The sequence below is a fragment of the Mustela nigripes genome, chromosome 17 (genome assembly GCF_022355385.1).
Source record: "Mustela nigripes isolate SB6536 chromosome 17, MUSNIG.SB6536, whole genome shotgun sequence".
Taxonomy (NCBI): domain Eukaryota; kingdom Metazoa; phylum Chordata; class Mammalia; order Carnivora; family Mustelidae; genus Mustela; species Mustela nigripes.
Window position 1 is genome coordinate 11,843,761 of NC_081573.1, and position 16,073 is coordinate 11,859,833.

The 16,073-nt window shown below is 48.0% G+C and overlaps 1 protein-coding gene and 1 long non-coding RNA gene across 3 annotated transcripts in view; one reads left to right on the forward strand and one right to left on the reverse strand.

The window, feature by feature from the left end:
• Window positions 1-713: 713 nt before the first annotated feature.
• On the reverse strand, window positions 714-5,513 carry LOC132005719 (uncharacterized). 2 transcript variants are annotated; one of them, XR_009400883.1, is made up of 3 exons: window positions 4,740-5,513; window positions 4,284-4,433; window positions 714-2,220 (listed from the first exon to the last, which is right to left on the reverse strand). It is a non-coding gene; the product is annotated as an uncharacterized LOC132005719 (long non-coding RNA). The 2 variants fall into 2 exon arrangements; XR_009400882.1 differs by lacking the exon at window positions 714-2,220 and having other exon boundaries at window positions 3,585-4,433.
• A 429-nt stretch (window positions 5,514-5,942) lies between these two features.
• The window catches only part of LOC132005706 (zinc finger protein 543-like), a 16,365-nt gene continuing 6,234 nt past the window's right edge, over window positions 5,943-16,073 (forward strand). Inside the window, 3 exon segments of the mRNA XM_059383192.1 lie at window positions 5,943-6,027; window positions 8,341-8,467; window positions 13,029-13,124. Coding sequence (XP_059239175.1) covers window positions 5,995-6,027; window positions 8,341-8,467; window positions 13,029-13,124 — 256 coding nt within the window. The 5' untranslated portion in view covers window positions 5,943-5,994.

The following is a 16,073-nucleotide window of genomic DNA, read 5'->3' on the forward strand; positions in this document are numbered from 1 at the left end:
GGTTAGCGCGCGCTCAGCCCTCCCCTCTCATCTTAGATGGCACTTCCTCAGACAACCTTTACCTGCACACCCGTCTAGGTCATGACCGTGTGCGCATGTGGTTCTTTGCTCCTGAACCACCTTCGCTTGGTGGTTCCCTCGACTCAGAACTGCTGCTGTACTCCCAGTTACTGTCTGTGACAACACAAGGACACAGGTCCAGGTCCCCAAAGGGAAAAGGCACACAGGGTAAAGAAACTAAGCCCGAGCTTCCAGGCATTCCCTCCCAGTGCAGTCGCACAGGCCCTTGCTTAAATCTTTCGGCAAACATGTGGGACGACATGTTCTAGTATCGCCAACGAGGGAAAGTCACCACACTTCAGTGCCCAGGGTTTCTTCCTGAGGCACGTGGTGCCTTGGTGACTGCCCATGGATACTCGGTGGGACCGCAGGAGGCAAAGATACAGTGTGGCTCAGAGGCTCGGGTGTACAAAACCATCTGTTTCCTGTGAGCCTCAGTGTTAGCTTAAGTGACCCGGTCAGCCTGAAGCGTGGACCCTGCAGATACAGGCCTGAAGTTCCTCTGGCCATGTTCAAGGACTCAGGTTGTCTTCTCGGAGCTGGCCGGGGGCCAGTCCTTTGTGATCCATAGCATTTGAGTAGGAGAGGATGTTCGGGAATACTTTCCTGCACAGTCCCCCGGCCTGGCCCTTGGCTTGGGCTCTGGGACAGCAGACAGTGATATTTGCCTGAGCATCTCTGTGTAGTAAAGCATTTCCATGAGGACACACTGTAGTATCATCGGAAATCTGCTCACCATGTGAAGGAGGCTGCGCAGGGTGTGGGTAGATTAAAGAACAACAATGCCTACTGTGAGACCATTATATTCGTGTCCTCCGTGCTTCTGCACTAGTTTGGTTAAGTTGTCCCTTCTGGTCAGCTGTTCGCACTTTGTAATAACCCACCTCCCCTGTCACTACCTTCTTTTCACTCAGCGTCCTCACCCATCTGGAATGCAGTCATAATTTTCTAACAGATCTTCCCCCTCTCATGCCCCTTCCATAATCTAAATTCCATCGAGCACCCAGAGTCATCTTTTTGAAACCTGAATCAAGTGACATCACCAATTTACTTAAAACTTTGCTGTAGCTACTACCCATGTCACAGTGTATTCACTGTATTTTCTTATCTATTCTTGGTGCTCTGTTTTTGGGGCTTCTCCACAGGGAGGCTGCTTTTTCCTGGGAACAGTTCTCAGAGATAGCCAACTACTGATGGGGACTTGCCTTTCACACCTCAATTAGACAATCCAAAGACCCTCATGGGAACCAACCCCTTCTTCCAGGCTCTTCCGTTGTAGGAGACAATATTCTGTGCTGATCATCCAGGTCCTGGTATCAGACAAACAGGGACACACCCTCTGTCCTACAGCCTGCCAGTAGTATTCAAAATAGCCAATCCCAAGCTGTCTCCCGTGCCCTGCCTCGCCTTTCCTGTGTTAAATACAAAAGTTCTGGACCATGTTTTTGTCCTCCACTTTTGCCTCCTGACCCATCCTGGTCTTCACATGGCCCTGCCTCCTGTGCCCTGCATGCTGAGCCTAAAGGTCTGTAGGAATAAACATCTCCCTTCATGGTAATCCTCTCCCTCCTGAACATCTATGCGCAGATAATGAGTCACTGAGCTGCTATCTAAGGGAACAGTGTTTCACCCAGAAAACAGCCAGAGCCATGTGCTAGAGCACTGGGTGCCTCAAGAAGGGCACGAAGGGTAGCATGGCCAGAGCTGCGTCTGCAGGGGTTCACGTGGGACAAGGTGAATCAGAGAAATGGAGCCCTTGTGTCTGCCTTGTAGGTCATCAACAGGAGCTTGGAACGTTTTCTGTATGCTCTAAAATATACCCAGGGGAAAACAAATAAATAAAATGTACCCAGGAATTGGTTGATCTGCTGTTAACTCATTAGAGTTGTCGCAGCCATGTTACTTAGTACTGCAGAACTGTTTCCATTCTGCTCTCCCACTATTTCTCATTTACTCTGATTTTCCCATCTCCACAGCACTCCCTCCTTTCAACCTATATTGCTTAGGGTTTTCATTGTTTTTGTTTTTCAGTCATTGGTGGTTAGGATGAAAGGTGTTCTAGAGCAGGGATGTACTTTCTTGGTATGTATATGTCCCCATTGTTGATTGCAGTTCTTGTCAGCAGGCACTCAGTAAATACTGAATTGACCAAATAAATATCTGTAAATAGATTTTTAAATCATTATGAGTGACAAGAGAGAAATAGAAGAGTGATATTGGGGTGGAGGGCTACTTTAAAACTGAGAGATACAGGGAGACCTCCATGACGAGGGAATGGTTGACATGAGGAGTCCATCACCCCAGACCACTTGTCTACAGTTTGGGTATGAATGACTCAATATTATATCCTTCACAGCACCTTGCAAAGTGCCCTCCTTCAGCTGTTCTAGGAGACATTTGCAGCATGAATGTAACGTGGAGGCTACTAAATGCTCCCATTGCTAGGACTACTGGTTGTTGATCTACTCACGCCCTGTCTCTGCCCCCCCCCCCAAAACTAGCATGTGATTCCATGGGGAGCTACAGTCCCTGGGTGACAGTCATTGTTTGGGATTAGGATATGTGTGTGCTTCTGGTTCCATGAGAACAAGAGAGATTCTACAAGGAATGGAAGGAAGAGCTGACTGGAGCTGACATCTCTTAAGAGGGTGATTCCCCCCAAGTGACACAGGCTGAACACGAAGCGGACTGATTACAGAATTCCAGGGTCATGACCCATTGAATGCATTCCTGGTCAGAGAGGATTTGGGAGTTGGTGAGTTTTTCCGCCTACAGAGAACTAAAGATACCATTCCTGGGTTTTGAGGAGAGAGTTCCAGAATTACATTGCTTTCAGCAAAGTTCTGGGGAAAATTGCTCCACAGCCTGAACCAAAAATATTCAAGCTCCTTGGGTTCCTACCATGTTTGATATTTGCTCTTCCCTAGGCAAGGTACTCCCAAGTTTGTCTTCCCAGGTTCTCTGCCTCCCCCAAGCAAAATAACTGAGCCAGCGCTCTTGACCTGGGAGTGGTGACAATGGCCCACTTCTGACACCCCCATTTGGGGAGCTGAAGAAAGAAAGTAGCTTCAAGTCTTTCCAGCTGCTCTCTCCTAATATGGAAATACTTCCTCTCAGCTGGGGTGAAAATGATAGCCTACCACTATTCTGTAATCAATCTGCTTCATGTTCAGCCTGTGTCACTTGGGGGGAATCACCCTCTTAAGAGATGTCAGCTCCAGTCAGCACTTCCTTCCATTCCTTGTTCTCATGGAACCAGCATCATGCCCAAGGTGGGTCTCCAACCCAGAGGTGCTGAGTGGGTGGAGAAAGAGGACTCTGGGACCACACTGGCCAGGAATTTAACCTTAGCAACAATTAGCTGGGAGCAGGATGAACAACGCAGACCTTCTGCCCCTCCTGGGAAGGTAACTCTCCCACTGGGAGTTGGGAGTGATGGACCCCTGTGCTCTCATCTGCACCACCGCACAGTGGATTTTCTCTCTCGCTGATGGGAATGTTGAAGGAAAATGAAAGTCCTTCAGTTCAAATACCAAAGACTTCTACTGTTTTTATAGAATTATAGATCATCTTGAATAAATGTTCATTTGTTGTATATACTTAGGAACATTTCCACAGACATTAAATTTTGTTCGTTTTGTTTGCTTGTTTCATGACCTTCTTCACCAGTTTCACTAGGGAATGAGTCCACATAACTACTCATTTTGTCAAGCTAGACGTCCCTCCTTGCTCTTTTTACATTTTTTTATTTTTAAACAATTTTAGATTTAGTGTAACGTGGCAAATATAGAGTTCCCATGTAACTTCCACACACTTTCACCTCATGTTACTATTTCATAGATATGTAGTACATTCATCAAAGCAAAGAAATTAACATTGATACAATACTGTTTACCTTACAAACGATTTGGATTTTACTAAATTTTTTCCCCACTATCGTCCTTGTGTTGCAGTATCCCATTCCAGGCCATCAAGTTGCATTTAATCATTTTATCTGTTTAGTTTTCTCTCATCTCTAACGGTTGTTCTGTTATCCTTGTTTTTCATGATCCAAACACTTTTGATGAGGATGCATCAGGTATCTTATACAATGTTACTCAATTTGCATTTATCTTATCTTTTTCTTTTCTCTCTCTCTCTCTCTTTTTTTTTTTTTTGATGAGTGAAGTTGGGGGTTTTGGGAAAGGACATCCCAGAACAGTTTTGTTGCCGTGTGCTCATACCTGGTGTGAACATGACATTACTAATGATGTTAGCCTCCATCAGGCGGTAAGGGTGGTGTCTGCCAGTTTCCTCTGCTGTCGAGTTACCATTTTTCTCTTTGCATACTCAGTCACCAATCCAGCCAACTCGAGGGAGTCAAGCTCCATCACCTGAAATAAAGTGTCTGCGTATCATTTGGAATTCTTTAGGAAGATTTCTTTTCTCTCCCTGTATTCATTTACACGAGAGCACTACTAATTCTTTTTTTTTTTTTTTTAGTGAATAAATACAAGTACACAAGAAATATGCGTGTTGTGATTCCCATTCATACACCCGGGGAGAAAAGAAAGCGAGTCCTACTCCTTCGTGATGTGTTTAGTAACTGCGACAGGACAGTAGGGTCAAACGCGCACCGTTTCCACTTCTGTAGGTGTGCGTGCGCTCGATTGGTTGGAAGCTGCATTTCATTCTCTCACCTTTGCCCGAGGTATGGGGGGGGGGACCCCAAAGAAGTAACCGACAGTGACCTCTAAAACATCTGAGATACGGTCTTGAAGGGTTGTTCGAACCACTAACGTGACTGTCGGTTTCTCGTCTGTACCTCCTCAGCGACGGACTGGCTCTGGCTTCGCCCCGGTCCGTTCTCGTCTCCACCTATTCTCGCCCTGGCGGAGACTCGAGGCGGCGGCGGCGGCCGACCACTCCCGCACTCCGCGTCCGCGCACAACCCCTCCGCCGGCGCTCAGACGCAGGGCGAGGTGCCGCGTGGGACAGACACTCCACAGCGCCCGGCTCCAGCCTGGGGTCACGGGCGGCCTCCCCAGCTCCGGGGCTCGCACGCCGCCCCTCTGGCTCCCGGGCCCGATCCGCGCGTCAAGGCGCCGCAGCGCGTGGCGCTGGCCCACAGGAGGGCCCTCAGAGGGGGCCGCGTGGGAGGGGGCTTCCGGCGTCCTGGCCCCGCCGGTGCCGTCACCTCTCGAACATCCGTCTTCCGTCCAGAGGCATCTCCGGAGGTAAGGCGCACGGGGGAAGTCACCAGCCGACCCAAAGGCCTGGTGACCACGCGTTCTGATCGCGAGGGGAGTTCCCCGCCGCCGAGCCTCACCTTCCCCGGGCGGGACAGGGATGGCCTCGCCCCCGCCCCTAGATCCCACTCTTTGAAGCGGGTCTGAGGCGACTCTTCCGGAGAAGACACGCTCGGAAACTGCCCCACCGCTACTGTCAGCAAAGGAAAAAACCACATTACCCAGAAGGCTGTGCTCCGCGTGTCGCGCGGGCACTGGACCAATGACTGCCCAGGACAGGGGCATTTCCTGCGGCCCGCTCCGGCGGGGCGGGGCTCCCGGTCCCATGAGGAGGACGTCATCCGCCTGCGCCGGGCTGGTCTTACCCCGGCTGTGGGGCTTTGAACAGGGACTTGGAAAGGCAGGGCACCTTTCTGAGGCCAGAGCGGAGACGGTGGTGTGGACCGTAGGTCCGTCCTCGTGTCTTTGTATGAGCCTGACACCCGTCCCTTGTCCTCCATAACGGGGTGTCACGTGAGCGCCTGCGGGGCGCGGGGCTCTCTCTCTGCAGCCCCGGCGCGACGCTGAGGGCCTGGGGCGCGTTTCACACTAGGGAAACTGAGGCTTGGAGTGCGACAGTCAGTCGAGGTCACCCCGCACTGGGCAGCGAAAAGGTGGCAACCCCTCGGCCGCTGCCCCACGGGCCCTGCTCTGTGCACAGGGCCCCATGATGGCGGCTGCGTGGACGGACCCCATGTGGGTGAGTGGACGATGCTCTTAGCATTGCTGCCCCTCTGCTGCGGCGGCTCCTGGGCGCCTGCAGGCCAAGGATGCCCTTCGATTTCATTTCTCCTTGTCGTTTGTTGACAGCAAGTGGCTGGCGTGTCCCTTGATCTGTAGTGCTGCGTCTGTGGCGGATCTCAGGTGGTGCTCAGTCTGGGCACGAAGGATGAGAAGTGCTGGCTCCCTGGCTTACTAATCCTGCCCGCTGCCATGACCTGCAGGGGCCTACCCGTGCCCCCGCCGACCTCCTCTGGCCTTTCGGGCTGTCCCAGCCTGACCATGCTAGGTTCTTCACCACCAGCCTTTGTCCCTGCACTGGCCTTTGCCTGGGATACTCCCCCTGTGACGTTTCAGGGCCTCCCTCTCACATCCTCTGGTCTCTGCTCAGATGTCATTTGCTTGGAGAGAATGTTCATAGCAGTTCAGCCGAAATGGGCCCTTCCCTGCTTGCCATCATCCGGCATTGTTGTGTAGGGAGCCTGGCAAAATTAAACAAGTGTGGTGGTTGAATTTGTCTAGGATGTGGTGGGAGCAAAGTGAGACCAGTAACAGGAGAAGCGTGATAGCTGACCTCCACTTGTTCTTGCTTTGGGCTGACAGTCATAACCTATCACCTCATTTAATCCTCGGCTCCTCTGAGTTGAGTTGTATTGTTATCTCTCTTTTGCACAAGAACACCTTGAGGCTCAGAGGTTTAGTGCCCCAACTCACTGCAGCTCTTAAGTAGCAGAAACAACCAGTGTATTGAGCACCCCAGCCTGCATTTTTACTCTTTTCTCTACAAAAAACAGACAGGGATACCTGGAGGTGACACCTGAAGTCAACTTTGTAAGCCAAGCAGGCTTCCGTACAGGCCTTGGGCATGACTTGGGGATATGGCATTTTAGCAAGTGGAAATGTGTGGACAAAAAGGGTAGATTAGTTGTTTAAGGCGTTGCCAGAGTACCGGTGTGATTTCCATGGCCCCTCTATCTCCGTCTGCTGAGACATAACCATAACCCTGGGAGGGCCAGACTGTGGGTCATGTGCTGGATGTTCCATCATACTCTCACCCGTGACAGACACTGTGAGAAATCGAAGGCTCTTCTCATGGCCAAAGCCCACATTGTCCTCAGTGACTTCTATTTTCTGGGCCTGAAGTATTTTCTCCTCAGCAATATGTGCTGTTGAGACTCAGGTGGTTGGGGTGGGGGGTTTAAGTTCCTTCATAGTTGCCAAAGCTAGAGGGTGAGGGGAAGACTCATGTAGGAAAAAGAAACAGTGACTCACTGTGGATTCTCCTTGGTAGTCTCTGAGGAGCAGAAGGCAGTGGGACCCGATCCAGGCCCTGCCACTTCCCAAGCAGGTGCCACCACCTTAGGTGATCGTCCTGTGAGGTGGGTGACGATGAGCTGCTCCTCTGCCCGTGTCCGCAGAATTATGTTCAATGATGGCTGAAACGAATGTGGCTGGGAAATTTTTTTGAAGTTCCTCACATCTTCATTGACTCCTTTACTAATGGAGGAGTGTCAGGATTATGCCATTAGACGCTAGACCGGAGGGACCAGAGGGACCTCAGTTCAGAGCCTGCCTCTCCTCATACCACATGTAAACTGTGGATGAACTACTGAAGCCCCCTGGACCTCAGGGCCCTGTCTGGCAGGAACGTGATAATGATACTGACTTCACAGGCTGTGGCTAGTCACCCCAGTGTTTCTTTTACAAAGATTTTTTCTTTAATTCTCATACTTTTACTGCTGGGTGAGAATTACTGTATTGATCCAGAAACTGAGGCTCAGAGAAATGACGTGAGCCTCCTAAGTTCACATGCAGGCAAGTGTTGATTCTAAGACGTGGGATTCAAACCTCAGGATTATGGCTTCAGAGCTGGGGACGTTCACATTAGCAGGACAGGAAGCCCATCGGCATGAGTCAGGCGCGCAGTGAAGATCGGTGAGTCTGGGCTGCTCTTGCTGTAATTGTTATTGGTGCTGTTTTCATTATCTTTGTTACTCTCTCCCATTCCTGTGGCGTCTTAAAGCCCTTACCATTCCACAGTCCACGTGGGAAGGTCCTGACCTCATGCCGTTCTCCACTGGCTCCCACGCAGGAGGCGCTGTCTCTCATACTGCTGTAATCAGGGCAAAACAACATCTCTGCTCCCTTGAGTCCCGCACAGAGCTCAGACCTCAGGGGGTGTTTGGTCACTCTGTTCCCTTTCCATCGAGAGAAATGGGCTGTGATTCCCATCAGCAGTCCCAACAGCCCCAGCAGCCCCAAGACCAACCACTGCCTCTGTTTGACTTTTCAGATGCCTGTGACCGTCGATGATGTGGCCGTGACTTTTACCCGGGAGGAGTGGGGGCAGCTGGACCCAGCCAAGAGGACCCTGTACCAGGAAGTGTTGCTGGAGACGTGTGGGCTCCTGCTCTCTCTGGGTAAGGCCTTCCTAATTCTGTGATGTGGGAGACCTGTCACCTCCTTCACTCTGCTCTCTGGCTCCAGGCCTGGCTGCTTGGAAAGGTCTCTAGAGCCCTCCCATCCTCTCCATTTCAGTCATTTTCTAGACTCCTCTCTTCCTGCCTGCTCTTCTGTGTCTCAGGGAGAGTTAAGCAAGAAACATAGTTTACTTTTGGTCACAGCCAAAGGAGAAGGGTGTGTTGGGAGGAAATGGGGTTGTCTCACAAAGCCTAAAGGCAGGAATTCCATCTGGGCCCCTTGAGGGACTGATACAGGAACTTAGAGAAACACAATTAATCCCTGTTTTGGGGGCTTTTGTCCTGGCTTCTCTCTGTGGGTCTGCTTGTGTCTTTGTCTTTTTACGGTGACTTTTTTCTGCCACGGCTATTTTGCACCAGTCCTTGCCATGTGAGGCCCCTTGTTCCTGTCTCTACTCCTTTTTATATGCTGATACTGTTTCTTTTCACTCCGTTAATTCTCCCAACATGCCATCCTTGGCAAATAAGGAAAATAGGGCCACTGCAGCAAGTCCCTCATAAAGCTTAATCTCTTCACTTTAAAAGACACATCTTCATTGTGAAAAGCTCTCCTCTGCGTTTTTTGGTTTCTTTTGTGAAATGTTGGCCGGAATAGATGATATTTTATATTTATGCATGTGTCTCTATTTGACTAAATTACCGTGTGCAAATTTTTTGTTCTTGGTGGTTCATGAAATGGCGTCTAGCATCACTAAGTCTGCCTCTCCCCCGACCCCCCTTTCTTTTTTTTTTTTTTTTTTTTTTTTAAAGATTTTATTTATTTATTTGACAGATAGAGATCACAAGTAGTCAGAGAGGCAGGCAGAGAGAGAGGGGAAGCAGGCTCCCTGCTGAGCAGAGAGCCCGATGCGGGGCTTGATTCCAGGACCCTGGGATCCTGACCTGAGCCAAAGCCAGAGGCTTTAACCCACTGAGCCACCCAGGCACCCCCCGACCCCCCTTTCTTGAGGATTGACTTCTCCTGCTCACATCCCCCTCCCCCTCTCACTGCTTTAGCCTTCTTGGACTCAGGTTGCTGGCCCCACAGGAGTGTTTACTGTTTCCTTTTCACTCTAGTGCATAGGAGACCAGGGTCTTTTGTTTCTCCATATACACTTGAGAATCAGTTTGTTAATATCCACAAAATGACTTGCTGGGGTTTTGACTGGTATTGCATTAACTCTACAGATCAAATTTGGAGGAACTGATCTTGGCAATATTGATCTTGGCAATATTGAGTCTTCCTATCCATGAACGTGAAATATTCCATTTATTCTTTGATTTTGTTAAGTGGAGTTTTGTAGCTTTCCTCATATAGATTCTATATATATTTTGTTAGATTTATACCTAAGTATTTCATTTAGGGAGTACTAATGTAAATGATATTTAATTTAATTTAATTTATATTTTTAAGATTTTATTTATCTGACGCAGAGAGAGAGACAGTGAGAGAAGGAGGACATGCAGGGGGAGTGGAAGAGGGAGAAGCAGGCTCCCAGCTGAGCATTGAGCTCCATGCGGGGCTCAGTCCCAGGACCCTGGGATCATGACCTGAGCTGAAGGCAGATGCTTAACCATTTGAGCCATCCAGGCATACCCTCTGTTCTATTTCTGATACTAGTAATTTGCATCTTTTCTTATTTTTTCTTTGTTAGCCTGGCTAGAAGGTTATCAATTTTATTGATCTTTTTAGAGAGCCAAATTTTGGTTTTGTTGATTTTTTTTCTATTTTCTGCTTTCAATTTCATTGATTCCTGCTCTAATTCTTTTTTTTTTTAATCTTTTTTTTTTTAAATTTTATTTATTTATTTGACAGAGAGAAATCACATGTAGGCAGAGAGGCAGGCAGAGAGAGAGAGAGGAGGAAGCAGGCTCCCTGCTGAGCAGAGAGCCTGATGCGGGACTTGATCCCAGGACCCTGAGATCATGACCTGAGCCAAAGGCAGCGGCTTAACCACTGAGCCACCCAGGCGCCCCATTTTTTTTTTGTAGTGTTTATTTTGCATTTAATTTATTCTTCTAGTTGCCTAAGGTGGAAATTTATATAACTAACTTCAGATCTTTCTTTTAAAAAAATATGTATCCTATTATAAATTTCCTGCGAAGCATTGCTTTGCTCCATCCCACAAATTTCACTAGGTTTTATTTTTGGTTTTTTAGTTTGTTTAAAGATTATTTATTTATTCATTTTTAGTAACCTGTACACCCAGTGTGGGACTCAAACTCGTGACCCCAGGATTAAGAGTCACATGCTCTTCCAACTGAGCTAGACAGGTGCCCCATATTTTTGTTTCCATTTAGTTCAAAATATTTTTTACTTTCTTGAGATGGCTTCTTAGACCCCTATGTTATTTAAAAGTGTGTTGTTTAATCTTTACCTATCTGGTGATTTTCCAATTATATTTCTGTTATTAATTTCTAGTTAATTACTCTATGGTCTAAGGGCAGATATTTTATGGTTTCTATTCCTTTTTTTTCCTTTCTCTCAATCATTAATGTTTAATTTCAAATCATGTGTTCGCTCATTTCTATTTAAGCTTTGTTTTTTGCCTCCTGATATTTTTCCCCCTTTTTTTAATGATTTCTGTTCTTTTCAAAATTTATTAAAGTGTGTTTTTATGGCCCAGAATATAATCTATCATGGGAATGTTCCATGTGAGTTTGAGAAGAATGTGTATCTGTTTTTGGATGTAGTCTGCAGATGTCAGTTATAGCCAGTTAATTGATAGTATTGTTGAGTTCACCTATGTCATTACTAGCTTTCTGCCTTTCGGATCTGTACATTGCTCCTAGAGGAATAGTGTGATCTCCAACTTTGATGGTGGATTCATCTATTTCTTCTTGCCATTCTATCAATTTTTGCCTCGTGTAGTTTGACACTGTGTTGCCAGACACATACGGATTAAGGACTTTTCTGTCTTCTTTGCAAATTAACTATTTGTCATTATGTAATGCCTTCTTTATCCCTGGTAACTTTCCTTGCTTTGAAGTCTTTTCTGTCTGAAATTAACATAGATATGCTTGCTTTCATTTGATTAGCATTAGCATATTTTATTAACATATTAGTGTATTTTTCTACATTCATTTATTTTCAACATGTTTGTGTCTTTATATTTACAGTGGGGTTTTTTTTTTTAAGATTTTATTTATTTATTTGTCAGAGAGAGACAGCAAGAGCGAGCACAGGCAGACAGAGTGGCAGGCAGAGTCAGAGGGAGAAGCAGGCTCCCTGAGGAGCAAGGAGCCCGATGTGGGACTCGATCCCAGGACGCTGGGATGGTGACCTGAGCCGAAGGCAGCTGCTTAACGAACTGAGCCACCCAGGCGTCCCTATAGTGGGTTTCTTATAGACAATCTATAGTTGGGTTTTGTTTTGTTTTTGTCTTTGTTTTTAAGATTTATTCATTTATTGGGGTGTCTGGCTGGCTCAGTTGTTAAGCGTCTGCCTTCAGCTCAGGTCATGATCCCAGGGTCCTGAGATCAAGCCCCTCTTTGGGCTCCCTGCTCTTTGGGAAGTCTCCTTCTCCCCCTCCCGCTCCCCATGTTTCTGTTCCCTCTCTGTTGTCTCTCTCTCTCTGTCAAATATATAAAATCTTAAAAAAAAAAAAAAAGAGAGAGAGAAAGATTTATTCATTTATTTTAGAGAGAGGGAAAAAACGAGTGGGAAGGGCAGAGAGAGACAGAGAGAGAACTTCAAGCAGAGTCTGCACTGAGTGCATGGAACCTGACACAGGGCTTAATCTCATGACCCTGAGATCATGACCTGAGCTGAAACCAACAGTCAGACACTTAACTGTGCCACCCAGGTACTCCCGGGTCTTGTTTTTTGATCCACTCTGACAATCTGTGTCTTATAATGGAGAATTTAGAAAAACATTGATGTTCTAAGTGATGTTGATGTAATGGGATTAATATTTACCATGTTTGTCACTGTTTCCTATTTATTGTCCTTGTTCCTGTTTTTGTCTTCCAGTCTTCCTGTCTGGAATAAATCCTTCTCTTTACTCAGAGTACCCAGCCCCTCTGCCTACCTCAGACTGTCGATAATCAGGGATGCCATTTGTGAAATGGTGGAAACCAGGGTTTTTTAACCTACCAGGTGGGGTGCCATCACTTGGGGAGTGTTTACAATCTGATGGCTAGGCTTCACCCCAGAGGTTTTGTGTAAATTAGTCCATGGTGGCATTCAGGTTCACCAGGTATGGCTGAGGCACAGGGAGGCTGAGTCCCCTGACTGTGTTAATTAGGAAGCGCCTTCAGGAGATAGGTCCAAACAGTGCTGGGATTCTACAGGCTGGAGATTAAAGGGATTTGGTGCTGTCGCTGGAGCCAGCACTGATGTCTGCAGTCTTTGGGGCACCATAATGATGTTTTATGCGTTGGTTTCCAGGTCATATTTTGTTTGGATGGATGCGAGCAGCTTCATTATGAGGCTTCTCTAAATTCTGAAGTCCCCATCTAGATTGAGGGTTTCTTTCCTCTCACCACAATTTCCACAACCTTTTTCTGTCTCTTTGAACAGGCTGTCCTTTGCCCAAACCAGAGCTGATCTACACCTTGGATGACAGCCCAGAGTTACGGACATCGAAGAGAGGCCTCTCCCCTAACTCCTGCCCAGGTGGGTGCCAGTAGCGGACCCGGTCAGGGTCATAGCAGCTTGCAGACAGCACAGTGATTACTGCCTCTGGAATCTGTGGAAGTTTTATTGTTGTGGCCTCTCTAGAGGCTTAGGATCCATGAGCCTTTTAACCTGTGGTCCTTCTGCCCACCCTTTCCAGCCCTATCACAATCCCCAGTGCTCCTGTGGAGGTGTGGGGCCTGCTAGGTTATAAGTTCGGGCTCTTAGCCCTTGCTGCTTGGGACCCACAGCAGCCTTGTGGCCCTGGGGTGGGTGCATGGTCTCACTGTGCCTTTATGCATAAGCTCAGCCAGTGTAAATAGAGCCGCTCTAACAGGCATAGTCCAGAATCTTGGTGGCTCAGCACATGAAAGTCTTTTTCTTACCAGCGACCGTGGAGTCAGCGTGGAGCTGTGTGCCACGCAGTTATTCAGGGATTCTGGTACCTCCTGCCATCATGAGACTTGCACGTTGTTCTGGCATCTTTCAGGTGGCAGAGGGGAAACGGGAGAAGAAAGGAAGCTGTCATACCCATCTCCAGTCACACTGTTTCTCCTCACATTCCACCAACAAGACATCTGGCCCCACTTAAGCACCTGGGGCTGGAAAATGAGTTTGAGCTGTGTGTCCAAGGAGAGAACAAATGGTTCAGTGGGTGTAGTCTGCTGCACTCAGTCTCTTCCTGAGTCAGTGGGTTGTCTGAGAACGCACCAGATTGTGTGTGAAACTGGCTCACGCTGGCCCTGACCCACGGTGAGCGAATGGCTCAGCAAAAGTGAGCTGTTGGTGTTATTCACGTCGTAATATTAACCCTCATTAGTAATGATAGTACCTCAGACTTCCTTCTGCATCACCAGGAAGCAAGCTCTACCCTGTATTCCACCCTTTCTCGCCTTCTCCATCCACCCATCCTCCTGGTGCCAGTCAGACACTCAGACACTCCCTTGCTCCAAGTCCTTGCACCCCTTCTGTCTGCTTAACCTTCCAGCTAACGTTCAGCTTCCGTTTTGCAGACCTGGGTTGCTAAGGCCCTGGGGACATCTGGTGTGGTGACTGGCGCCTCTGCAGAGCCCAGCACTCTCGCCTCTGGTGGTCCCTTGGGCTTTCATCCTGAGTATGTGTCTGTTTGGCCCCTTGGAAGGTGTTCCAAGTCTTCACGCTCGTCACCAGTCTCACATCTGTGAGTTTGGAAAAGACAGTTCGTGCCCAACATGCCTAAGAGGGAGCTCAGGATTCTTTTCTTTTTTTAAATATTTTTATTTATTTATTTGACAGAGAGAGATCACAAGTAGGCAGAGAGGCAGGCAGAGAAAGAGGAGGAAGCAGGCTCCCTGCTGAGCAGAGAGCCCGATGTGGGACTCGATCCTAGGACCCCAAGATCATGACCTGAGCTGAAGGCAGCGGCTTAACCCACTGAGCCACCCAGGCGCCCCTCAGGATTCTGATTCTACTGCTCCTCCCACCTCCCATGCATGTCAGAAGGCCGACTACGACTTCAGATAACTCCTCAGCACCTCACCACCACCAGCCCCTATGGTCACACATCCTGTCCATTTCCCATGAATGGCTCCCCTCCCCCCTCCTCCCCGAGACCCATTCCGACACTCCTGCGTCCAGGTTTTCAACTTTTGCCTGGGTGAGAGCTGGTCTCCCCGCATCTCTTGTGTGCCTCTCATCCGCCCCGCCTTCCCCACTGGTTCCCCCAGCCATGGATGGCTTGTTCCAGACCTTCACCACACCCCTCAGCCACTGATGTCTTCGCATATTTTCATGTCGAAAATAGTCTTTGTTCTTACGTTGCTTGATCACCAACCGTTACACTTTGATCTGAATCTCTCCTGTGTGTGACTTCCCTTCCCACCCCCCGGAGGAGGCCTTTTCCCCGACCATGGCAAAGGACCGCATGAGAGGCCAGAGCACACCTCGTCAGGGAATTGGCTTCTTCGCTGCTTTTCTGTCTCTTCTGTAACTTTACCTGTTCTCTGCTCAGCAGAAAAATACACTTGGTTGTGTCACAGAAAACAAAAGTAAATGAAAAAGGCCTATAACTCTCCAGTGTCTTCACACTGGTATCAACTCTGTTTCCCTGCATAACCCATCTTCTTGGAAAAGTTGTCTCTTTTTTTTTTTTTTTTTAAGATTTTATTTATTTATTTACTTTTAGATTTTATTTATTTGTTTTCCAGAGAGAGAGAGAACAAGCAGGAAGATTGGCAGGCAGAGGGAGAAGCAGGCTCCTCTCTGAACGAGGAACCCAATGTGGGACTCGATCCCAGGACCTTGGGATCATGACCTGAGCCAAAGGCAGGCATTCAACTGACCGAGCCACCCAGGTGTCCCAAGATTTTATTTATTTATTTGAGAGAGAGAGAAAGAGCACGGGCAGGGGGAAAGGGAGAAGCAGACTCCCCACTGAACAAGGATCCTGACATAGAGCCCGATCCTGGGACTCCAGGATTGTGACCTGAGCCAAAGGCAGACGCTTAACAACTGAGCCACCCAGGCGCCCCAAGTTGCCTCATTCTTGCAAGAGATGTCTACACTTATGGTCTCTTCTTGTGCAAAAATCTTAAGAGGTCTGCTTGATGAATCATCGTGTGTGTATAAACTCATAACCACAACCTGTGTTAATATTTAGTGTCTACCGTGGTCTGTGGCTTTGCTTTCTGCAGTTTCAGTTACTTGCGGTCAGTTATGGTCCAGAAGCAGAGGATTGTTCTTCTGATGTGTCATTAGAAGGTCACCAGTAGCCTAATACTGTGTCACATGCCTATGTTATTCACCTCACTTCATCTCTTCGTTTTTTTTTTTTTTTTTTTTTTTTTAAAGATTTTATTTATTTATTTGACAGAGAGAGACCACGAGTAGGCAGAGAGGCAGGCAGAGAGAGAGAGAGGAGGAAGCAGGCTCCTGCTGAGCAGAGAGCCCGATGCGGGACTCGATCCCAGG